The 26,585-nt window shown below is 40.7% G+C and overlaps 1 protein-coding gene across 4 annotated transcripts in view; it reads right to left on the bottom strand.

Moving 5' to 3' along the window:
- Nucleotides 1–26,585, bottom strand: part of JAK2 (Janus kinase 2) — a 140,735-nt gene that overhangs the window by 64,979 nt on the left and 49,171 nt on the right. For 3 of the 4 annotated variants that reach the window (XM_053293956.1, XM_053293959.1, XM_053293957.1), the window contains 2 exons: nucleotides 13,339–13,589; nucleotides 477–600 (listed from right to left, as the gene is read on the bottom strand). In XM_053293956.1, coding sequence (XP_053149931.1) covers nucleotides 477–600; nucleotides 13,339–13,558 — 344 coding nt within the window. In that variant the 5' untranslated portion in view covers nucleotides 13,559–13,589. Of the gene's footprint in view, nucleotides 1–476; nucleotides 601–13,338; nucleotides 13,590–26,585 lie in introns of those variants that run through there. The other variant, XM_053293960.1, reaches the window with a different exon arrangement.

Raw genomic sequence — 26,585 nt, 5'->3', positions numbered from 1 at the left:
TGTTAGATACTATGGCTTATTAATGTTAGATACTACTCATTATATCCAGCATTACATTTTTGCTTCATTAAAATTTTATTTATATGCTGCCCGACATATATATCTCTAGGCGGTGTTGGACACTCCCTCTTTCCCCCTCACCGTCCCTTCTTTTTATTTTTATTACTGTCTGTTTGTCAAAGGCAGCCAACTGACCAAATCTTTGAAACCTAATATCTGCAAATTCATCTCATGCTGAAAACCTGAAAATCTGAATATGCAATTCAGTCAAGAAATTGCAAATCAATCCTGTTTATATATGTATAAGATCTCAGGGTCAATCCTCCAACTAAAGGATTTCTGTAGCAGGCCCGCATATCTAATCAGAATAGGCTAGATGGACCAATTGTCTCACTATGTACAAGACTGTTTCATGTGTTCATATAATATTAAATTAGCCTGAAGTGCTTCAGGTTAAAGAAATTCTCATGGCTTACCTTATTCTGTAAAGTATAGTGAGGCTTGCTGATCCCTCTACTTGGAAGGTGTGGTTTGGAGGATACCAGCATCTGTCTGTCTGATTCATTAGTGCAAACATATTATGGTACACTGGCAAGATACCTGGTTAAACAACAGAAGATCATGATGTTTTACTTACAGGTTCTTCATCATTAGAAAAAATTTCCTATTTCAAGATACTGCTGCTGAACAGCAAGATTTTGATGGCATACTTTGGCTTACAGATTTCAACAAACTGCAATGGAAAGACAAGCATTCAATTTATATTGAATTTTAACACAAAAGTGGTCCAAGTACCCTAATACCTTGTATTAGATAAAGATGTTCTATCTATCTATGATCATGGTTGCTAGTTAAGTTTTGCAGTCCCAATATGTCGTATGGGCAGAGGGAGAAAACCATACAGAACACCACCACGAAAGAGAGGGTCTTGACCTGGGGCCCAACTTGATGTGATGTTGTGTACCACCCAGAGCCTCTGGATGGGGTGGCAAAAAATGTAATTATTATTTCTATTGTTATTAATAATAATAAAAATAACACATTAACAAACAACAACAATGTAACACTCAATGTGGGGGCAGGGGAGAGGCTAAAAGCAGTTGCAGGGATGGGGTACTTGGATCAGGGCTAGTTAAATGGGAGGAGAGATTTAATCCTTTCCCCCTCATGTAAATTTTCCAAAGAAAGTCTGCCCAAGATGTTAGCCATGGAAGAGCAAACAGAAAGGTGTCTGCACTGTGCTCAAATGTTTTCTCTACCATAGCTAATACTGGTTCCAGGGGATGCAATATGGGTTAGAAGAAAGCCAAGGTGCTGGACATATACAATATAAACATCACACAAGGGCAGCACAGGAGACTGAAGATTCTACTCCTATATAATGGGGTGTGTTTGTTTTTGCGCATGCGCATGTCTGGAAAGTTATGGAAACCTTGAATACATACCAGCAGGAAACAGGAGATGAACATATGAATCATTTGCCAAATACTACAAACACAAATCAGTAAGATCTAAAGAGCTTCCCAATTAGGAAGCAGGCCACTCAAGACAGTGTCTGCATATGCTCAGATGCCATTTCCTTCCAGATGCTGCCCAAAGGCTGCTGGGAACAGGGAACAGCTGGAGCAGCATAACTTTTTCAAACCGACAGCCCAGCTGCTTAATACAATAATTATAATAGTGGACTGTACACTGAGATGGCCAGCACTCATTGCCACTGTTACAGCTGTTGCCACTTATTCCAGCCACTGTAATTACAAGAATAGCTTTAGCTCTCTCAGGGTATAGCCGAATTCACATTTTTCCTCTATAATTTATTATTATGTATTTTTTTTTATTATATTTACACACAATCTACCAGATGTTATTGACTAGATTTGGTACTTTAATTATTGGGCCCTTTCGAAGGGTCTAGGATAACTAAAGAAGAATTAAAGTTATGATTGTAGTATTCGTGCTGTCCCAAGTAGTGTGGCCTTCTGTAGTTGATGTGATGTAGTTTTATTGATACCCAAGGTGTCAAGGTGGTGTTCAAGTTCTTTTGCACCAAGTTCTTCTGCACCAAGGACACCAACAACTATTGGCACCCCTATTGTTTTCTTTTTCCAGAGCTGCTCAATTTCAATCTGAAGGTCCTTGTATGTTGTCATTTTCTCCAAATGTTTTTCGTCTACTTGTCTATCCCCAGGGATTGCAATATCAATTATCAGAATCCGATTATTCTTGATGACTGTCAGATCTGGCATATTGTGCACTAAATGCCTATCAGTTTGTATTCTAAAATCCCAAAGGATTACTGCCTCCTCATTTTTCAGTGACCTTCTCAATCGGATGATTCCACCAATTCTTGATTGCTGGCATTTTGTAATTCTTGCAAAGGTTCCAGTGGATCATCGCAGCAACTTTGTGCCTTTCCTTATGAGATCTTCTGTTTCTTTCTTCACTGTCCCCTTCTTTAACCACTGCCATCATGTGCTATTGTTGACTTTTGATTGTATGTTATTAAAGAACTGACCATGCAATGGTTGGTTGTGCCATTTTTCTCGTCGATTCCTTATCTGCTGTTTTTTGTATTCATCCTTTGATTCCTTTATTTTCAAAAGTCCTGTCCTACTCACTTCCTGTAGAATTTTTCCTTGGCTTTCATTGATGTATTCCACCAATGCTCGTTTTTCTTCTTCAACAGACTGACTTGCAACATTCCACGTCCACCTTCATTTCTTGGCAGGTACAGCCTATCAACATCACTTTTTGGGTGCAGGGCATGATGGATGGTCATTATTTTCCTGGTTTTCCAATCCAGCGCATCCAATTCTGCTTGTATCCAATCAACAATACCTGCTGTATATTGGATTACAGGAATTGCCCATGTGTTGATTGCTTTGATAGTGTTAACCACCATTAAGTTTGGACTTCAGTGTCTTTCTTACTCATCTGATATATTCCTTACTAACTTTGGTCTTCACTTCAGCATGCTTGATCTTGTCACTTTGGAGAATGCCCAAATACTCACAACTTTCCTCAGTTGACAGACTCTTTATATTGTTTCCGTTTGGCATCTCAATTCCTTCACTAGTTGTCATTTTCCCGTGATTTATTGCCAATATAGCACATTTGTCCAGTCCAAACTCCATTGCGATACCATGGCTATAAATTCTAACTGTATTGAGTAATGACTCAATTTCAGATCGTAATAATAATAATGATAATAATAATAATAAGAAGTAATTTGTTAGCTGCCCCATCATGAATTGTTCTCTGGGCAGCTCACAAGACATTACAAAACATTCAATAAAAATACATGAAACACAAACAAAAATACATGAAAAAATTTTAAAAATACAAAATATAATACAAAACATTTTAAAAACTTTAAAAAGAAATCATTTTTAAAAATCAATTTTTAAAAGCCTGGGTGAACAGAAAGGGCTTCACTTGGCATCAGGGTGGATTTGATTTAAATCACTAGCAGGGTGGATAAAAATCAATGGTTTTTAAAAAAAATAAAAAAAATTGAATTTTTTTGATTTAAATCAGATTTTTTTTATATATATTTTTTAAAAATCATTGATTTTTATCCACCCTGCTAGTGATTTAAAACGTGATTTAAACTGTGATTTAAATCAGTTTGATTTAAATCAAATCCACCCTGCTTGGCATCTAAGAGAACAAAGTGACATCATCAGGTAAGCCTCACTGGAAAGACTATTCTGTATATGGGATGCCACCACCAAAAAGGTCCTCTCCCTAGTAGCCACCTGCCTCACTTAATTTGGCTGGGGCACTTGGAGCAGGGCCTCTGAAGAAGATCTTCAAGTCTGAGTCAGAATATGCTTGCCTGTGGCTAAGTGTAAGGCAAAGGGGGTGGCGGGGGGGGGGGGAGGCGGGAGGATGACTTCTCACAGGGGGAACCTGACTCTGATCTGGCCCTAGAGCAAAGCAAGATCAGTCAATTGTGTTCACAGTGGCAATAATATTCACAGTGGGGTAAATGGCTCTCAAGAAACTGTCAGTGCTGGCTCCATCAAGACACATACAAAATCTGGTTAGGGAGGAGGTTATAGAAGAATAAGAAAATTCTAATACAGAAACTCTGCACAGTCCTGTCATGAACATCTCTACTTGGGGATAGAAAGCATAAAGCATGTTTAAAGACCAAAGTTGCAACTGCATTTATTTGGCAGAGAACCATTCCTTACATGTAGCAGCAATCAATTGCTGAGCAAAAAGGTAACCAATTCCTGAGTCACTCCAGACATCAAATTGGCTAAAGGATATTGAATCACATCCAAGATGAGGATTTAGAGAGCCATACATCACAGTTCTCTTATTAACTGGTGCCAAGAAAATGGCACAAAAAGCTGACACTTGTTGAACTGGAGCTCAGCATTAAGTGTCAGAGCATGAGACTCAAACACATTATTTTCAATACATGGGTCACCACAGCTTTATAGGAAGAAAACTAGTATATAATCATCTTTCTATCTGAAACCAAACCAGATTTTTCTTCTATAATATGCTCCCCACCTCCAACAACCCAGGGACAATCCATATTAACCAGCACACTTTTTTTTTGCTTTTTAAAGGACTCTGTAGATATTTGCTAGTGCAACAAACAAACAATTTAGAAACCTGGTGAAGAAACTATTATTTTAGGATGAATGTATTCAGTCATGCTCAGTGAAGTTTTCCATCATACAAGAAGTGGTCTACAACTATTGTGAAGAACAGCAGCAAATAATGTAAGGCTACAAAATATTATTGTCTTCCAGAGCAAATACAAGGAGGATGGAAGTAAAATACATATTTTACTTAAACCCTTTATGCATTTATTGGTGGGGGGCAGTGGTGTAACATTGATGTTTCTTGAAACAAAACTCAACACACTGCAAAACTAGTCTTCACATAACAAAGGGAAAACTGTTTGGGCTGCTTTTTCCAACAGTAGCCCCACTATCACATGACAAGCCACTTTTGAAACTAAGGGAACTCTCAAAAAGTGGTTTATGATTGAGCAGAAGCAGAGCCCCATGCTCCAAGACAAAAATTCCACTGGACATTCTTAAAGTAGGTTTTGGCCATGAAGCACATAATATGTTGAAGCAGTTCATGAAGATTAATGGTTTTAAGCTACTCACAGCAAGAAGAGATCCAGAAACAGTAATAATTAATTCGGCACTCTTTGGAACTCTCCAAGTTCACATTCACATGAACCACAAGCATTCCTCAAAGCTTTCAAAACACACAGCTATAATATGCTGTAGACCATTTCCAATTTATTGTGTATGACTATAAGCCTTTACAAAGTAATTTAAAAATAAACATTCCAAAACAGAAAATATTCAATAGACAGATTCATACAACCCCTCTACACTACAAGTGCTGGCAACAGGGCACATAGCCTGCAGAAGAGAAGACATGAAAGTATTTTCAAATACCTGAAGGTGTGTCATGCTGAAAAGGTCAAAGACTTTCTCTCTACTGCCCCACAGGGCAGTACTAGACCCAATAGGCTTAAGTTACAGGAGGACAGCCTTTGACTGAACATTAGGAAAAAACTTAACAGTAAGAACAGCTTGACTTCAGAAACATGGAATTGGGAGTGAACTCTACTCAAAGGGCTTGTTTTCCAGATCACTATCTTTGCTGCCTTCCCATAAACTTGTTCCAGTTTGTCTATACCCTTTTTGAAGTGTGGCACCCAGATCTGAGCACAGTACTCCAGATTAGGTCTGACTAGCAGCTGCATCACATTGCTCCTGACTCATGGGCAGATTGTGATCGACTGCTTGGTTACATACTTTGGCACTTTCCCATGACACAAGAACTGTCTCTCTTTATTTTATTTTTTAAAACATATTTTTATACTGTCCAAAACTTACGTCTCTCGGCGGCTTACAACAAAGTAAAAACAGAAAAATTAAAATAGTTAAAACAGAACCAAAAAAAAGTTAAAACGTTACAACAATTTAAAATTTTAAAAAATATTTTAAAACAGTATTAAAACCTTTAAAACAATATTTAATTAAAAGCCTGGGTGAACAGATGCGACTTTAAAGACTTTTTTAAAGCTGTCAGAGATGGGGAGGCTCTTATTTCAGCAGATAGCGCATTCCAAAGCCTTGGGACAGCAGCGGAGAAGGCCCATCCCCGAGTAGCCGCCAGACGAGCAGGTGGCAACTGCAGATGGGCCTCTCCTGATGATCTCAATGGGCAGTGGGGTTCATGACGAAGAAGATATTCTCTTATATACCCAGGGCCCAAGCCGTTTAGGGAGTTATAGGTTATAATCAACACCTTGTATTTTGCCCGGAAACATATCGGCATCCCGTTTAGCTCTTTCAATACGGGAGTAATATGGCCTCTCCGAGATGACCAGGAGACCAATCTGGCTCCCACATTCTGGACCAACTGTAGTTTCCAGACTACATACAAGGGTAGCCCCACATAAGAGCACATTGAAGTAATCCAGTCTGGAGGTTAGCAGCATATGTACCACTGTTCTGAGGTCTCAAGAAACGGACGCAGCTGGCGATATCAGCTGGAGTTGATAGAAGGCACTTCTGACCACTGCCTCAACCTGGGACACCAGGGAGAGGCTTGGATCCAGAAGCACCCCCAGACTGCGTACCTGTTCCTTCCAGGGAAGTGTGACCCCATCCAGAACAGGCAGATCAAACCCATCTCCTGAGTTTCGACCCTGCACAATGAGTACCTCTGCCTTAACTGGATTCAGTTTTAGTTTGTTATCCCTCATCCAGCCCATCACCAACTCCAGGCAGGCATTTAGGGAGACTTTATTATTTATTTATTTATTGTTAAATTTATATACCACCTTTCATTAAAACAATCCCAAGGCGGTTTACAGCAAAATTTAAAAACAAGATTGTAAAAAAGACAATTAAAATATTAAGCTAAAAATATAAAACAAATCTGATTAAAAATTTAACACACAAACATAAAAGCAATACAAAGTACAAAAAGCAGCAGCAGAGACAATCACAAAAAAGCCTGGGGGGAAAGCCACGATTTAACATGCTTTCTAAAAGCTGTGATGAAGACCGAGGAGCGAATAGCCACCGGAGATCATTCCAGAATCTGGGGGCAGCAACAAAGAAGGCCCTATCCCGCATGCATGACAACCGAGCCTCCCTCATTGGTTATGCCCTCTCCCATGGAGAAGTAGATTTGGGTGTCATCAGCATACTGATAGCACCCTACACCAAATCTCCTGATGATCTCTTCCAGTGGTTTCATGTAGATGTTAAACAACTTCTTAAGAGTTAATGTGTATAATCACCAAAGCCCGCTTTCTACTCCTCACCAAGTTCCATGCCTGATTCATAGCACATAATTTGATCATCCAACTACTATCTTGTATTTATTCTAATCTTCATGTGTGGTCATCATAATAAAGATCTCCCACCACCAAGAAGGATGTGCCAGGGGAGTAGCTAGGGGAGAGGGGGCCCATGTTCATCCCTCTCTTAGGCGGCCCCCCCAGAGTGAGGGAGACAATGAAGAAAATAGGGAGGGATGGATCTGGAGGGCCCTCAGGAGCTGAGGGCCCGTGTTCTTTGAACCCTTTCGTTCAATTATAGCTATGCCCCTGGGATGTGCCATTTCAGAATCAACTTATGCTAGATTAAGAAATGTTTAAGCTTGGCTGGCAGCAAAGCAGTCAATTCCAGTCTTGCAAACTCTCATATATGGCTAACTTTAACAAATGTGGGATATAAATGTCCATTATTAATAATGAGCAGTTTAAACAAGATGCAGAGCATGTGATATGCAACCAGCATATCTTATATAGGCTTCTAAACACATGTACTGGCTCCCCTGCATGCAGCAGGGGACACACCAGCAATCTATGGCTTAAGGGAAGCTATGTTAGCATGCAGAGCTACGCACATGTTGCATGCAAGCGAGCTGGCGCATCAATGTGCATCTTGTATAAAAGCCAGTCCTAAAGGAATGCTACTGGAACTGTTTTCCAGGGACAAAGACTACAGCTCAACAGGGCAGCAGACTTGTAGCTAGCTTCCTTGAACTAAGCTCAAAATGAGGCACGTCCTTTAATGGTTACTTAGGAGATACATTCTAAAGTCCACATTACTTTGCTGCTTCAGATAGCTTTATCCCTGGATAAATCCACCACTTTGCAAAGAGGTCAAAAAACCAGCCTCTGTATAGTGTCTTCACTCTTCTCGAAATTTCACTTGGACACAGACAAGGATCCTGAATGCTTGCCAGACAGACATGTTGGCTTGAAATACAAGGCAGCTTTTGTCAACTTCTGCACATTAAGTGCAGGTTCTGCACTCCTTACCCACCTCTGAGATCAGCTCAGGCATTCTGCTTACAATGAAAACATCCTTGCTTCTGCAAACCAGGTACTCTAAACCAAATTAGTGAAGCTTTTTCTCCTGGTTTTATCTCACATATATTCGACAATGAGCCCCTTTATATAAATGTGTAGCTGAGAACAGCTTAAAAGTATTTGAAGAGATACCTAGAGAATGTCTACTCAGCTGTATTGAATACAGGGGATTGGAACAGCAGTCCTATCAAGCGGGAAAATCCCCATGCCAAATAAACCATCTCTCTGCAAAGTCTGACAATCCTCTTTCCCTGTAATGGATCAAACTCATTTAACTTCCCTTATACTTTTGGCTATAAGTGAACAAGAGTTAATTTTTTAAAAATCAAAATCAATTTCCCCTTAAATCAAAATTCGAAGACAGTACCTTGCCTTCATTTAAGCCAAAAGCCCACAGTCAAAGCCCAGTTTTAAGCAGACAGAAGCTATAACCATTTCCCACTTCTGCAAATATTTGTGTTAGCAAACAGGATTGGATATGATATGCTAGAACAACAACAACAACTAGCTGGGCCGGGCGCAGAGCATCTGCACCTCCGCTGGCCTGCTTCTCCCCTGCCCCGTCTGCTTCTCCCCCGCCCCCGCCCTGGCCCGCTTGCTTCTTCCCTCCCTCAGTGCATGTCAACCCACTGTTTGTCTATATACTTTTGTTTCCCACACCCCTCCTCCTTAACTACTCTTGATTGTAACAAAGTACACGAATTGTGACCAATCTTAAACTTACATGAAAGCAAAACAGCCAAATACAGTCATCCGCCCCCTTGCCAACCACGGTTTTGAGTATATGCAAATGGGAAAGTTTGACAGGTCTTGCCAACTACAACCTGAGCATCCACGGTTGGTGAGGTTTTTTAGTTATTGGGGGGCGGGTTTCAGAGGTTCAATCTGCTCATTCCTCTTGGTAACTCTTGCTGACCCCCTTGCCAATTTAAAATGCCTTTGAGTGATTTGGGGAAAGTTAAAAAATTTTCCAGAGGTTCGGCTACTCCTTCTTGGTAGCTTCTGGTGATATTACAAGATCTTTTAGCAATTTTTTGGTATTTCCCCCCCTTTATTTTTAGGTCTTTTTATGGTCACAGTCCCCCTAACCCCGTTTCCCATAGACTTTAATGCTTCACCAACTGCAAATTTGCCAATGGCAAGGTTTTGCCAGAACAGAACCCTGCTGGTTAGCAAGGAATGACTGTATATCTTTTGCAGATGCTATTAGACTAAGTATCACTTGGAGCAGAAAAGCATACTGTTACTAAGATTATCTATCTGGAATTACAACCAAGTCAGACAGAGGATTAAGATGTGTCTGTGACCTCCAGCATTCTTGCCATCTTCCTTACAGCCAACTAGTTTCACTTACAGTCAGGTTTCCACTACAATTGCCAGAACCAACAAATTTAACTCTCGTACTGCAAATCTTGCTATCTGGGTTAGTAGGAACTGCTGCCAATGCCAAGTCTGCTCTGTAAACATTTTCTCCCCACAAAGGTTGCTTGCTCAAAGAAACTGAAGTTAAGTTTCAGAGCCATGTATAACAGTATGATTTTGGGCACTGAAGTTGTCCACAGCATCAAAAGTGTGCCATGGCACAGCAGCTGAAGGGATGGGTAAGGGTCAGATGCCCAACTGAGGATATCCAGTATGGTGTAACATACCCTAGTGCAGGTGTAATGCATGTTGTCATTCAGTGAAAGCAATTCCCAGGATCCAGAAATATTGAGGGGATGACAAGTCAAGTCATGGTGCACATACTAGTTTCCAACTCCACTGCTAAAAGTACGTGCTAAAAGAACCACTCACACAAACAGAAGCCTAGGAACGTGAAAAAGTACAAATACTAACCATGTGCAGCATCAATGAGACTAACTTGTCTCATTTATTTTAATTGTGCTTAGTCATGACAAACTAGTCCAGATGCTGCACAATAGGCAATGCATTCATATAGTGTTTTGTGGTATTAATCACAGAACACTTCAGAGAGGGTCCTCTTGATTATCTAGTCCAGCCCCCTGCTCAAAGCCAGAAATCTAGAGCCAGAGCATCCCCAAGAGACAATCATCCAGCCTTTGCTTGAAACCTCCAGCAAGGGCAAGCCCACCATGCCCCAAGGCAATTCGTTTCATTGATGAACTATTCTTATTGTTCACAAGTTTCTCCTCGTATCCAACCAAATCTACCCTTTCATAACTTGTGCCCATTAGACCTAGTCCTACCTTTGAAGAATGCTATTATGTCCTCCCACTTAATCTTCTCTTCTCCTTGGTAACCATTAGGCTTGAGCCCGAAACATTTCGGGTGGTGGGGGCGATTCAGCGTTTCGGCGCCGGTGGGGGTAGGGCTTTAAGGGCGGGGGAGAGTGTACTCACCCCCCCCCGCCGCATTTCCCCCGCCGGCGCTCTCGGAATTAGAAGCCCCTCGAGACGGCAGCATTCCTCCCTGCCGTCCCATTGCCCCCGTCGGCCGGAAGTGGCCGGAAGTCCCGTTCGCGCGTGCGCCCGTCATGCACGTGCGCGTACGGGTGCGCGCGTGCATGACGAGCACACGCACGAACGGGACTTCCGGCCACTTCCGGCCGACGGGGGCAACGGGACGGCAGGGAGGAACGCTGCCGTCCCGAGGGGCTTCTAATTCCGAGAGCGCCGGCGGGGGAAATGCAGCGGGGGGGTGAGTACACTCTCCCCCGCCCTTAAAGCCCTACCCCCGCCGTGCCGAACAACCTTTCGTGCACATCCCTAGTAACCATACCCAATTCTTTCAACTTTTCCTCACAGCTTGTTTTCCAGACCTCTGACAATCTTTGCTACGATCTTCTACTGGTCTACCTCCTCAAGTGCAGCACCCAGAACTAGAGATAGTACTTCAGATGAGGTCTGACTGGTGCTGAATAAAGAGCTTTACACATACTAATTTGATGTAATCCTACAAACATGCAAAGTATTATCCCCATTTTGCAGCTGGGGAGCTGAGACAGAGAGATGAGCGGCTTGTGTGTGTCACCTAGTGGGTTAATGACAGAGATGAAATACAAAACCAAGGAAGTCAAGATTCATAGCTCAATCTCTTTAGCCACTATGCTACACCAGGTTTTTGGTGCAGAGATTTCTCTCCAAAAAAAGAGCTGTCAAACAAAAATTGGGAATGAGAAAGAGAAAAACAATAGATACAAAGCAAAGCAGGAAACAAATGTTTAGTACAAAAACTTCCATTGAAAGCGTTGATTCAGTGTGCAGCCTTTGTGAAAAAAGCAAGTTCCATGCTAGGGATAATTAGGAAGGTGACTGAAAATAGGAATGCTAAAATTATTATGCTTTTATACAAGTTTATGGTGAGATGCTCTGCGTACTCCAGATGTGGTCACTGTATCTTAAGGAGGATATTATAGAACTGGAAAAGGTGCAGAAAGGAGCAACCCAGATGATCAGGGGCCTGGAACACATTCCTTATGAGGCTAGGCTACAGAGGTGGACAAAATTATGCATGGAGTAGAGAGAGTGGACAGAGAATTTTCTTTCCCTCTCAAAACACTAGAACCAGGGGTCATCCTATAAAACTGAAGGACAGGAAATTTAGGACCAAAAAAAGGAGGTACATTTTTACACAGCGCATAGTTAATCTATGGAATTCTCTGCCACAAGATGTGGTGACAGCCACCAGCCCAGATGACTTTAGAAGGGGCATAGACAAATTCAGCGACGACAGGTCTATCAATGGCTACTAGTCTGGTGCCTATGGGCACTCAGAGGCATGATGTCTCTGAATACCAGTTGCAGTGGAGCAACAGAAAGAAAGAAAGAAAGAAAGAAAGAAAGAAAGAAAGAAAGAAAGAAAGAAAGAAAGAAAGAAAGAAAGAAAGAAAGAAAGCATGCCTTGGCTTCCCAGATGCATCTGGCAGGCCACTATGTGAAACAGGATGCTGGACTAGATAGGCCTTGGGCCTAATCCAGCTGGGCTGTTCTTATGTTCTACTAAAAGTCCATAGCCCAGGGGCTCTAGCTAGAGTTTGCTAGCCCATAACAAACCATGGTTAAGTTATTTAGCCATGGTTTGGCATGATGCCCAAATTGTGCCAAATTCTCCCATAAGTTTCATGCCTGAGAAGGGACAGTAACACAAATTTTTGTAGTCCAAGTTCACTATGCCCAGCAGACTATGACAGTTTTGCTATGAATTCTGATTGCAAACAACAGTATTCATTGCATAACCTATTTGCAGTGTTCACATTCCCAGTCTTCAGAAATTCACACTTGACAGGAAGCAGCACACATGGAAGAAGTGGCATGGGCATATCTGAGCATGGGACAAGGTGTGAGAATCCTGGGAGTGAAAGAAAAAGAGTAAAGAAGTGTATGCTCCTTATTTCAAGGTGTGACTTTGATTTCAACTAAAGAATCTTGACTCCACTGGTTTTTAAGTCTATGCAGGTGTCTGATTTGACTTCCAACTGCATTTGCTTGAGTGAGAATGGGGGAAGGTTAAACATTCAGCTCCGTATTAAACACACTCCAATCTTGGCAATCTTTCCAGTAATTTAAAAAAAAAAAAACCTAAAGGAAGCACTCCTACTTTAAATCCTAACTTTGAGACTTACTCCGAGAGTAAAACCCCATAGCAAAGTTAAATAAGAAACAGCAGCAACAAGAATTGCCACCATAAAGCAAGCAACAGCAATGTAGTACAAGTAGATGTTTACAACAGGATAATTGTACTTGGTTATGGACAATCTTAGTTCCCAAGTTGTACTGGATCATTTCAACAAGCAGTCGTTAAAAGATGATATTGGATCTAGATTTTGAAACAAGTGTTTCGTAATTCTACAAATAGCCTTCATTTTAGCAACATGAAAATTTCACTCCCACTGAAGAGTTTTCTTGACCTGGAAAAATGTGCAGTTTCTAGGCTCTGTTCTCACTATCCTTTGAAGACCTGGACGATTGTACCAGCCAGAAAACTGCCTAGGAACTTACCACAAGCCTTACAAGCAGCAACGCAGATCTCTTCTGCAACATATTCTCCTGCTGGAAACTGTAGATAATCGCCTTCTGTCTTCCCTGGGGAATGATAAAGGTAAACCCGGAGCAGTGGCTCTGTCTGTCTGGAAACAGTGGAATTCCCAAGGATGCCACCGTTGTGATGAACAGTAGAAGATGCTGTCCCTTCCATTTCTGTCACTGTAAGGCAGGCCATGCCGTCTTTACGTTCTGTTCAAAATGGCTGCCTGCAATAAATACAAGAAGGATTTAATGATTATGTTACATAAACTGTGCTGTAAAGAAAAGTGAAAAAATTGCACTGGTTGTGCATTAATATGTAGTGGCAGAGAAGCTGTAATTCACTGCACAATTTAATGGCTTGTATAAGATTTAAAGTGCTGATCCAAGAGCCTTGTGGCAGCTTGCATACATACATGCCTTTCACTGAGCAATTTCAACTTTTAAATTATAAAGCAAGACACACAAAAATGACAGATTAAGAAATTCAGGTTTTCTACATGTTAGGGCTATTCCCACAACCATTTGGGTAGGAGAAGCGAGCTGTTTCTGCTTGTGCGCAAGTTAAAAAACAAGACTGGAGGCACTAGCAGTGTGTGTAAGCAATGCAGCAGCTAGATCAGACAGCTTTTCCTCCTACCTCCTTAAAGATGCTGTACAGTTGCTGGGTAGGAAGAAGCCCTCTAACCCAGCTGCTGCTTAGCACACAATCGCTACTGACTTCTCCAACCTTGTTTTTAACTGCCAAACGAGCAGAAAAGAGGAGTGTTCACAGCTTCTGAACTTGGGTATGACAGGTCTCATAACCCTGTTCATAATCATGAGAACAAACTTACTGTTATTTGACAGTTCAGTTGTTTCTGAAGATAGATTTAACATACACAGGAAAACATCTTCAGTATGCTGAATTCTAGATGCAGGAAAAGAAACCCATCAACTAATACCATGAATCCAGTAGGGATGTGCACGAAACCGGCTGGCCCAGTTCGGTTCGAGTCCGGACTGGACTCGAACCAGACCAGGCCAGTTCCATCTGGCACCCCTCGAACTCCCTGGGTTCACAAGCTTTTTATTTTAACCAAGTTTTAAGACACTTACCCCTGCCAGGGGAGTTGTTGGAGGTGGCGGCAGGGTGGGGTTCCGCGGATATCCCCCCCTCCACTGCTGGCCTCAATGCAGCCCAAACCAGCCTGTTCAGCCGGCTCTTTGGCCCGTTCGGCCTGAGTTCAGGCCTCTCAGAGACCAATTGCACAGGCACAGCTGCCTCCAAAATGGCCGCCGCACCAAAAGGGAAGGCCCGAATGGGCCAAAGAGCTGGCTGAAGAGGCCGGTTTGGGCTGCATTGATGCCGGTGGGTGGAGGAGAAACCTCTGTGTGATACACACACCCCTCCCGGCACCTCCAACAACTCCCCGGAGGAGATAAACACCTTAAAAAAAATTCCCCCAATAAAAAAAGAGAGGAAAAGATCGCAACCCCCCTCCAAACAGTCAAGGGCTGTTCAGTCCTGAGTCGGACCAAACTGAGCCAGTTCACACATCCCTAGAATCCAGCTGCTATCCCAGCATGAAGTGACTATGTAATGGCTGTAATGGGAAAGAATTCTTAAGTCCCCTTTGCAATGCCATCTTTCATGCCTTCCACTGGTAGGTGACTATTGCAAGTTGCCTTGTAGTGGGGAAATGATGGCATGAATAAATTTCTAAAACAGACTACTGTTCTTGACTGAAGTGTTGGCAGGTGGCTGCTTTTGGTTTTTGTGTTTTAATCTAAACACAGAAGTAAACACTTATTTCTTGATCTGGGAATTCTCATACAAAACCTCCTAAATAAGCACATTAACTAACATTTCCAGATTTGGGAGTTTCAGTTCTGCATTAAAAAAAGGTAGCCAAGACCAAAACAGCATATAGGTTTAGATCCTCTTTTTGCTTACTTCTGCAAATTAAGCACTATGGAAAAACTATTACTGAACTGCTGAAATAGGTTCCAGAAATCTTCATCATTATAGTTAGTTTTTGTTGCTTTGTTGCTTTTAAGTTGTTGGAAAAATCTTTAATTTTTGGTTGCCCTGACACCAAAGTATTTTTACTCTGCCACTAAGCTTTTCCCATTCCCCCAGAAAGCATTTAACACAGGATACAAAGACCTAAACTTGCTGACCTCTTGGTTGTGCCAACTCACAGAAATTGGGTAAAAGCAGACCAAGGCACTGAGTTCAAAAAATGTCACTTGAGAATATTCAACTAAAGCCTTAATTAGAGTTTAATTAAATTAAACTTTAATTAAAGCCTTAATTAAAGAAACATAAGACACACACCAGCAACAGTCACTGGAAGTACTGTGCTGGGGGTGGATAGGGCCAGTTACTCTCCCCCGGCTAAATAAAGAGAATCACCACGGTAAAAGGCGCCTCTTGCCCAGTTAGCTCTATATATCTATATTTAATATATTCATCTCTCTCCTTATCCAAAATAGTTCAGAGAACTTAAAAGAACAATTTTTTTTACCCACATGACGCTTATATGCACTTTTCCAGAGTTCATTATTAGGAAAGCACAATGTTCCATCATAATTCTAATGAAATGACAGGAGGAATTCCACTCTGACATCAGGATTCCATTTTGGGAGGAATCTGCAGGCAGAAAAGCTAGTACTTAATCCCTTTGCCTGCTCACCAGTTCTTCCCTACAAGAGGTCCCTCAAGCTCTTTAACTTCCTGCCTATAAAAAACCCAAAGGCATCAAATCTGATTTACCCCAATTATAGAACACCCGGATAAACTACCTAACTTTTGAACCATAGAAATAAGATTGGGAATTGAGACCTCTGGTTTATCAATAGAACACGAAATATCATCTGCATATAAAATCAACTTGTCCAGCATCCTGTTTCACTCAGTGGCCGACCAGATAACTCTGAAAAGCCCATAGGCAAGAAGTGAGGGTATGAGACATATATCCTCTGAGGCTGGAAGTAGCCTATAGCCAACAAAGAAGTAGCCATTGATAGACCTGTGAATTTGTCAAAGTCCCTTGTAAAGCCATCCAAGCTAGTGGCCATCAACCACATCCCATGGCAGAGAATTCCATAGATTAATTATAAACTGTGTGAAAAAGTACTTCCTTTTGTCAGTCACACATTTCCTAGCCTTCAGTTTCAAGGCATGACTCCTGGTTCTAGTATTATGAGAGAGGGACAAAAAATTATCTGTCCATGCTCTACTACATGCATGATTTTATAGACCTCTATCATGTCTCCCCATAGTTGCCTCTTTTCCAAACTAAAGAGCCCCAGATGCTGTAGCTTTGCCTCATAAGGAAGGTGCTTCAGGCCACTGATCATCTTGGTTGCCCTCTTCTGTACCTTTTCCAGTTCTACAATGTCCTATGGTGATATGGTGACCAGGACTGCATGCAGTACTCTAAATGTGGCCTCACCATAGATTTGTATAAGGGCATGATAATATTAGCATTTTTATTTTAAACCCCCTTCCTAATGCTCTCTAGCACGGAATTTGCCTTTTTTTACAGCTGCCACGTACTGAAATGACACCTTCAACAAGCTGCCTACCATGACCCCAAGATCTCTCTCCTGGTCAGTCACTGACAGCTCAGACGTCGTCGTCATATATGTGAAGCTGGGGTCTTTTTGACCCAATATGCATCACTTTACACTTACTTACATTGCATTGCATTTGCCATTTTATTGCCCACTTACCCAGTTTGGAGTGATTCTTTTGGAGCTCCTTACAATCTGTTCTGGATTTTACTACCCTAAATAGTTTAGTGCCATCTGCAAATTTGGCAACTACTTCGCTGATTACCCTAACTTCTAAATGATTTATGAATAAGTTTAAAAGTACTCGTCCCAATACAGATCACTGGGGGACCTCACTTAGTTGCAAACTAATCAAAGTTTAAGCTCTGGCTTTCAGGATAATTATGAAAGTGGGTGAGTATTCACCTTCTCATGCTGGGTGTCTCCTTTGTGATAAAGGGATCCGCCTGAGCTTCTCTCCGCACACTACCCCACTAAACTCGACGCAAAACTACTATGATGTCTGTTAGCAAACTCCTATGTACAAAGCTCCCCTGGTCTGAGCCCTGTCGTCTTAAGAGTTGCTTCAAAACTAAGTTTCCTCAGAATATGTCCCCTCCCACAAGCTAATCCCCACAAACCATCTTCCTGTTATAACTTTAACTGAGGCGTGATTATTCAAAAGAAGTAATGAATACAAATTCTTATAACAGTGAATTCCCCAATATTCTTTAAATTTCTTTACCCTAAACCCAAGGAAGGTGAAATGGGGTGGAGGAGAAAGGAGTTAACAAATAAAAGACTAACTGAAGCTGTGAGCACAAACATGACAGACTTAAGACCAAACTCTGAAGATCCATCAGGAAAATGCAGGAACAAGATCTCCAAGGGAAGAGACAGATGTGGATCGGTGCAGAACTACAGGCACAACACACAAACCTTAACACCAGGCTCAAACAAAGGAAACAATCCATGGAAGGCAATGGAAAACAGACAATGCCCAATTAGATGAAATTCAGGCACACAAGGTGAATCAGTCCCGTTCATGCTTCCAGAGCAGGAACCCAGACTAACTGGACACAGAAAGCCAGGCACATTCAGTTACGTATAATAGGAAAAGTCAGAGAGAAACAGTTTTGTTGGACAGGGGGGAAATCATTATTTTGCCTCCCTGCTTATAATTTGACCCATGGCAGGATAACGTAAATAAAACAAAGAATGATTTAATGGGAGCATATGCAAATTGACCAGTGGTCAGAGTTCTTGGTAGTTAATCTCCTTTGAAATCTTGTTCTTGCATTTTCCTGTTCAGTCTCCAGAGTTTGATCTTAAGTCTGTCATGTTTGTGCTCTCAGCTTCAGTTAGTCTTCTATTTGTTAGCTCCTTCCTCTCCCACCTTCCTATTTCACCTTCATTGCGTTTAGAGTAAAGGTAAAAGTGTGCTATTGAGTTGGTGTTGACTCCTGGCGACCCCAGAGCCCTGTAGTTGTCTTTGGTAGAATACAGAAGGGGGTTACCATTGTCATCTCCCGTGCAGATGCCTTTCAGCATCTTCCTATATCACTGCTGCCTGATATAGGTGTTACCCATAGTCTAGGTAGGGTAAAGTACTTATATTTAAGGAATATTGGGGAATTCACTGTAATAAGCATTTGTATTCATTATAGTCTACCAAATTTAAATTACTTACCATCCTAGGTAACCTTAGATAATTACCGTGGGAGGAGCCAAGATGGCGATGTGACAGCATTTGGGGTTGTCTTTTAACGAAAGGTGGCATATAAATGTATAAATAAATAAATAAATAAATAAATAAATAAATAAGGCTCTGTTAACTCTTTTCAGGGGGACCTTTTCTTGCTTATCTGCTTGGATTTAAAATTTTATTTTTACTTTTTCCTTGGACTGCTTATGTTATTTTATGTTTAGACTCTTTGGGAAGAGGAAATATTTTGTTTTGGTCTGTCTCTTCAATTTTTACTTTTCTATTCGTGGTATGCCATTTGGGGGAGTAACTGTATTCTAATCAGCTAGAGAACTGTTTGGACAGTTGGCTGGCTGATTTAGACTTTGTAGTGGTTAGAGTGCTGGACTAGGACTGGGAAGACCCGGGTTTGAATCCCCATTCAACCACAAAATTCACTGGGTGACTCTGGGCCAGTCGTGTATCTCTCAGCCTAACCTATCTCACAGGGTGGTTGTGAGGATAAACATAACCATGTACACCGCTCTGAGTTCCCTTGGAGGAAAAAGCAGGATATAAATGTAAAAATATTGTCCCTTTGGTCAATGACCGTAAATACAATAAACTAAATGAAAATAATGTAAAATGTAATGTAAAAATAAATATAAATAAATATAAATATAAAATAGTTTGGCTGTTTTTAAGAAGCAACAGATTACTTTCTTGTAGAAAACATTCAATTTAACTTAAACAATGGGATCTTTTAAAAGGCAGTGTTCCCACCCAGAAGTTAACAGGAAAATGTTAAAGCAAACACATTTGGATGAATTTATGACAACAAGAGAGACTAATTATGTTTTATTCTTTTCCTACATCGAATCAATTTGCATTCTTGAAGCAAGAGGAGCTTGAGCTAATTGAAGCAGCTAGTTTTTAAAACAAGACTTTTACAGGGAAACAATAACTTGATAAATGGTAAAAAGTCTTCAATGAGCATATCTCCAACACAAGTTGAAGGATTGGGTCCTGCTAGTTGCCCCTATATAGTCACTATATTATGACCTCTGTTGATGCCCGTGTACAAAAGCATTCAATTGGTACAACTAGTTCTAAGGGAAAGAACATAACGTACACTCAGAGTGACAAGACAGTAGAAGATACCAATGCCAAACAACATACTGCAAAGAAAATCAGCAAATAGAAATTCTGTAGGTAAAGCGAATAATTCTGATGATGAATGATACAAGAATTTTACTGACTATGCAGATTGTATTACAGATAGGGATGTGTACTGAATTGCTTTGGCACCATCCCAAGGGCGGTGAGGGGTTCCCTTAAGAAGAGGTGGGCAGGTCCTACCTGTATGTCCCCCAAACCTCTGTTGCCCCATCTGGTGTTGTTCCCATCCAAGCTTCTCCATGAAAGCAGCAGGCTGTGCCACTTGCCCCTTTAAACCGCTGTGTCAATGGGATGCTTCCCCCAGCATCCCTCGCATAGCATTAGCACACAAATGGTGTTGCTGCCATGGGGCTGTGGCGGCGGCTTGGGGGATGGGGCAGGTAGGACCTGCCCGCCTCCTCCTAAGTGAACCCCTTGCCCCGTAACCAAAACGTTTCGGCAGCAGGGAGCCGAATCACTTCAGTGCCCCTTCAAAGAGGGGCCAAAACACAATTCAGGCACATCCCTAATGACAGATAACTATTAACAGATATAATGCTGGATGTTTGACTACTTAGAAGGCGATTAAACACTCATTAATTTAATTACTTTGTTGTTACCCTCAGAGTGTTGATATTCTTGCTGTTGAATGGATGCCATCTTCTGCACAGTGTAAAATAGTTTTGCTGACTTTCAGTTATTCCCTTGATGCTGCTGCAAATGAGAACCTTTTTGGCTGGCTTCCAAATTCTGCCTGTTTGAGTATTTCAAAATACATCCATCCGCCCATTAATACCCTTAGGGGTTAAAATTGCAAGACCTCAGCCAACTAGGGTGAACATATCTAATACTGATAAGGTTATTGCCCCAGACAGCTGCTGAGATGGACTTGCATAAACAAAGTTTGCCTAGCATCTCTGAAGAAATCTTGGACAGTATCCAGGATGACAGTTTAACTTTTCCCTCTGATGGTATAGTTAAGGAGATGAAGCAGATAATGGAAATTTTCAGAAAACTTGGCCCCTTGATGAGCTGATCTTGCATGGTTTTTATTCACACTCAAAAGACGCTACTTCAAGTGATAAAGCGGGCAGATCAAAGGGTGGGCTAGGGCTGCTTATTGCCACCAACTTACACACCAAGTTGACCAAACTGCCTCCCCTTGATCAGTGGGCACTAGCTGTCTTAATCAAGTTTTTAAAGTTGTAATATTTTTCTAATTAATAAATAAATCCCCTCAGAGACTTCATGCCCAAACAAAAGATAAATGGCAAGAACTTGAAAAGTATATTGCAATTTATTTAGCTTAATTTCCAACTCCATGTGTGTTAATTGGGGGAGATTTGAATGCTAAAGCAGGACCCAATGACATTGCTCTTTATTCCAAGTACCACAGTTGCCCCAATTCAGATCATAATGGTGGACTCCCAATTCGGTATTCAAAAGTCTTGTAACCTGGAGGATTTATGTTTGGTCCAAGTGATAAATCGCTTGGATTTAGGTATTTTAAATGGTTCAATAGAAGGCGATAGCCCTGACAAATGTGCACATTGGGCCAGATCAAACTGAAGTACAAATGATTATTTCCTGGCCACTTGTAATACATTAAATTATGTTGAACATCTAAGAGGTTAAATGTCACCCTGAAAGTGACCATTTTCCAACATCTTGAACTTAAAATCTCTTGGATAGCAGTCACATGCTGAGACTATATTCCAGCCAAGAACTGAAGCAGACTGTAGAGCCACTAGGATCAGGTGGACGAACCAGTTGAATTACTCTACTTCTGAACTTCTTAAATTGGGTATTTTCAAGTCCCTGCATGCTTCAGTACTGCACCCAGTCCTGGAAGACTCAATTAATCGTAACTATAATATGCTCACTCAAATGTTGGAGAGTTTGTTAGTAAAAAATGCACTTATTTCGTGCTACAAACTGCACAAGGCTAACTCAATGCAAAAATGTTTGCAGCAAAGAATAGGCAATATAGAACTGCACTTAATAAAAAAAAGGCAAGCTATATTAGAGATGTGGAAACAATACTTTCAATAAGAAATAATGATACAGCCTGCTTTTGGAGAATCACAGCAGACCAACCTGGAGATAATATGTCCTGGTTCGATTGTCATATCTCAGTTGAGTCTCGGGAAGGCCATTTTAGAGCGCTATACACGAATCAGGATGAAAATCCTAAACAATTAGATTTTAGAAATAACTTTCTTCTTGACTGGCCTCTTGTAGGCATGGATAAGGTTAATAAACTAATAATACAATTGAAAACTGGTAAAGCCCCTTAGATGTGGCTACAAGGTTAATAGTGAATGGTGGGCACCTGTTTTGGCTTCCCTTTTAACTTCCATAAACAAAGCTGTGCAGATTACCAGTGGTTTGGGCTTGGCCATTACTATACCAATTATTATTTTAAAAAGGGAAGAAAAGCAACCCTTCCAATCATCAACCAATTACCCTCCTGAGCATAGTAAGTAAGCTGTATGCTATGCATCTGCATATGAAGCTCCAGAACTGGGTAGAAAAAAACAACATTCTGGTGGAAGAGAAGACCAATTTTAGAGCCAGCCACTCCACCATGGATCATGAGCTAGCTTTATAGCACATGGTGGAGAAATATATTAGCAAGCCCAAAATCTCCCTATATTCAGCCTTGGTAGATTTTATGTTTGCATTCAACCTCATTTCCAGAGACATTCTGTGGAGGAAGTTTGAGGCTTCCTCAATTGATAAGCGATTGCTTCTCATCAAGAAGTTGTGTGATAATATAAACTTGCGAGTCCGCTGCAACTCAAATGGCCACTTATCCAGTTGTATTCCTATACATAATGGAGTTAAGCAAGCATGTATACTTGCCCCCATATTATTCAATCTGTATATTAATTCCTTAGTTGAGTATATGGACAAATTGGAATTTCATCCTCCAAGACTTGCAGACAGGCATTTATCAACACTTCTGTACTCTGATGGTGCAGTGATTCTATAGAAGACTTCAATCGGGTTACGGAGAACATTAAAGGCTCTTGCTCACTACTGTGTGGACAATCACTTTACACCTACCTACCAGAAAATCAAGATCCTGGTCTTTGCTAAAAGATCCAGGATCTTGAAGTGGAGTATCTCTGGTAATTATCTTGAACAGGTTAAATATATTTAAATACTTGGGTGTGGTTTTTCACACTTCCGGGGGGGGGGGGGGGACTGAATAGGCAGCTCACTCAACACAAATAAGTGTGGCTGCTATTCTGAGGTACTTTCGTACTAGAGGCAGATATTATGTTCCTGCAGCCATCAAACATTTTAAGGTCCAATCTTTATCACAGCTTCTCTGCAGTACCCAGTTAGGCCTCCATGCTGACTGTGCCCCATTAGCGACTATCCAAACAAATATTCTGAGATCAGTTTTGTAGGCAGGCGTGTTCCCAAGAGCATCTTTGTGTTTGGAGGCAGGGTTGCAGACAGTGGAAGCTTGTGCCTTCACTCTTGCCCTTAATTGTTGTCTGAAAATTATTATTTTTTCCTGAAGGACTGGCCCCTCTAATGTTGATAGGCAGTTTTCAATTGTCATGGAAATGTTCCTTGATAGAAAGGGTCAACTTTCGGGCTTTCACCCGAAATCTTGATGTCTATGGGCAATGAAGGGGCCAGAAATATGCTGAAACAGCATATATTAGATGTAGAACATCAATAAAATCTTGGGCTAGTCTCTGAAGTCATGGAGAGTGACTCATTGGTTGTGCCCAACTGATTGTTTATTTAGGCTAGAAGTATGTAAACACCAAAGACTGTTCTTTATGGTCAGATTTAATGTGCTCCCATTGGCACTTTTGGAGGACAGGTTTAATAAGAGTGCCATACAACCAACAAGTGTCTGCAGCTGTGGTGCAGGAAAGGTAGAGACAGGAGGATGCATTTACACTGCAATTTCTACAACTAACTTCACAGTTAGCTAATTAACCCATTTCTCTCACAGCTGCCATGTTGTTCAGGAGAATTTTATGTGTCATTTTTATTGCCAGATAAGCAATCAGTGATAATTTTACTCAGTGGCAAAATTTTGCAGAATAGCTAGCAAAGTGCATCATGAATTTTAAAAAGGACTCCTCCAATCTATAACTGGGTGAACTGAGCAATCAATTGAGTGAACTATTGAATTTAACTGGTCTCTGTGCACATTCTGTTTCAATTTATTTTATTCTATCCTATCATTTCTGAGATGTAAGTTCTTTACTATTATACTGCTGGTACATGTTATACTGTTTTATATATATATGATTTATATTCCCTACTGTTACATCACATCTGGCACTATGTAAAATATCATAATAAAAAGATTATTTACTAGCAATTGTACTATCTGGAGAGAGAAAAGTTAAAGAACTGTCTTAGAATTCTAACTCAACAATTTCCCCTCAATACATGCAACAATATGAATCAACAAAAGTTTAAGTGCTCAACAGTCTAGATACAAAGAGCATTCAGATATGTAGCAACATGAAAGCATAACAACATTATTAAGTTAGGAAAAACCAAGAGCAAGATACAATACTGTCTAAATATTAAGTAGACACATACTTTTATACAAGAAAGTGAAGCAATGCACAATAGGTAGGCCATTGTTCTAGTAGTTAAAGTCCCAACATCCTTAGGACAAAGTAAAAGATGTTTTTTCTACTGAAAATAAGTGAGCCAATTACTTATTTAGAGGAAGTGCTAGCGTTTAGGACATACTCCCAAACTCAGGCTCTTAAATACCTAACACAAATAGAAATATACAGTGAAAGTGAAATGGGGGGGCGGGGAGGGGCTGATAAGCACATTTGTAACCTATGTGTATAATTCATTAAAGGATCCGATTTTCAATTTCTTTTTACACCGTGACTCTTATCTAGCACCTTTCCCGATGCCCTGACACCTCATAAGCCACCTTTCCTTCAGAAAATAGACTAAAAATTGGGGAGCAAGGAAGCAAGTATTGACATTTTTCTTGAGGATTTTTCTCTACATCAGTATTCATAATATGTATCACTTATATAGCTAGCATGTCATTTTACTCCAATTTGCATCTACAAAGCTCTTCTAGATTTTCATTAAATGTATAATTACCCATTATACAAATAATATATGGTTCTACTGGAAGTACACTATATGCTTGCACATCTACTCACACCCCTTTTGAACTTATGACATTTTTTCTTTAGGAACAGAGGCAAACACGGCATATATATATTTATATATAGATAGATATAGATATAGATATGAAGAAAAACAGGCGTTAGATATAGACGTTAGATATTTTATTATTTACATATATTATTATTTATCTATTTATTTTTTACATTTATATCCCACTCTTCCTCCAAGGAGCTCAGAGAGGTGTACATGGTTATTTTTATCCTCACAACAACCCTGTGAGATAGGTTAGGCTGAGAGATACATGACTGGCCCAGAGTCACCCAGTGAGTTTCATGGTTGAATTTTGTAGAAGTGGGATTTTTGTTCTTTCAAGGAGGCAGATTTTCCACAGATAAATGCTGGAATATCACCAGCAAATGTGCTGCTGTATAAATCTATAAGTATGTTTTTTTAAAAATATGTTATTGAGGTTTCACACCCTTTATCTCTGAACTTACAAGAGACAGGATACAGACAGAAATTTTTGTTCTGTCCTTTACTAAGCATGATAGTTACAAATATAGATATATAGATATATCACTAAATATATAAAAATTGAATCACTGCATTCAGCAACGATGTCTTTCTGTATCAGATGCTTGAAGATGTATAAGAGATCACTTTCACTCTTTTGCCTGCGGCATTTTGCCAACCACTGGTTGATGCAGCAGGGCAAAACCTATCTTCAATATGACACAATATGGGATATCAAATGTTCTGTAACAATAAAATGGAGAAATACTTGACAGGAAACTATAGATCTCTGGGAACGACAGACTTTGGAGTTCATTGGAGTCAAAAGTGACTGTCCTCTTATCTTAGGGTTGTTCTAAAACAAAGGTACATGTCCGAACAAGCATGCACTTCCAAAAGTGGCCAGGACAGCCAGAGATGTTTCAAAGTATTTCATGGTTGGCATCATTCATCACCTCTATTGAAAATCAGTTACAGTTAAGAATATAACCCTGCGGAATCAGGCACAACGCCTATCTTATCCAGCATCCTGTTTCACACAGTGGCCCACCAGATGCTTCTGGGAAGCCCGCAGGAAAGATATGAAGGCATGCCCTCTCTCCTGCCATTACTCCCCTACAATTTGTATATAGAGGCACCTTGCCTCCGAGGCTGAAGATGGCCCATAGCCCTCAGACTAGCAGCCACTGATAGACTTGTCCTCCATGAAATTATCTAAACCCCTCTTCAAGCCAGACAGGCTGTTGTCTATCACCATATCTTGTGGCAGAGAATTCCATAAGTTAATCATGTGCTGTGTGTGAAAAAGTACTTCCTTTTGTTGGTCCTACATTTCTTGGCAATCTGTTTCATGGGATTACCCGTTTCTAGTGTTATGAGAGAGGGAGAAAAATTTCTCTATTAACTTTCCCCACACCATGCATGATTTTATAGTCCTCTATCATGTCTCCCCTCAGTCTTTTTTCTAAACTAAAAGGTACACTGACTCTGAATATGGAGGTTCCATTTAGCCATTATAGATGAATGGAGGTACTGTAGATGAACAGAATTAAGGAGAGGTCTGGTTAGCACCTGCCACCACTGCTTCCAAGCATGTGAAGAGACAACATCAACACACAGCATGGAAGAATCAAGAAGGGGAAAACGTTTACTAGAAGACTGTCAAAAGAAACCACAGAATCAG

Source organism: Hemicordylus capensis, chromosome 2 (genome assembly GCF_027244095.1).
Source record: "Hemicordylus capensis ecotype Gifberg chromosome 2, rHemCap1.1.pri, whole genome shotgun sequence".
Taxonomy (NCBI): domain Eukaryota; kingdom Metazoa; phylum Chordata; class Lepidosauria; order Squamata; family Cordylidae; genus Hemicordylus; species Hemicordylus capensis.
This window is presented reverse-complemented; position numbering and strand designations above follow the sequence as displayed.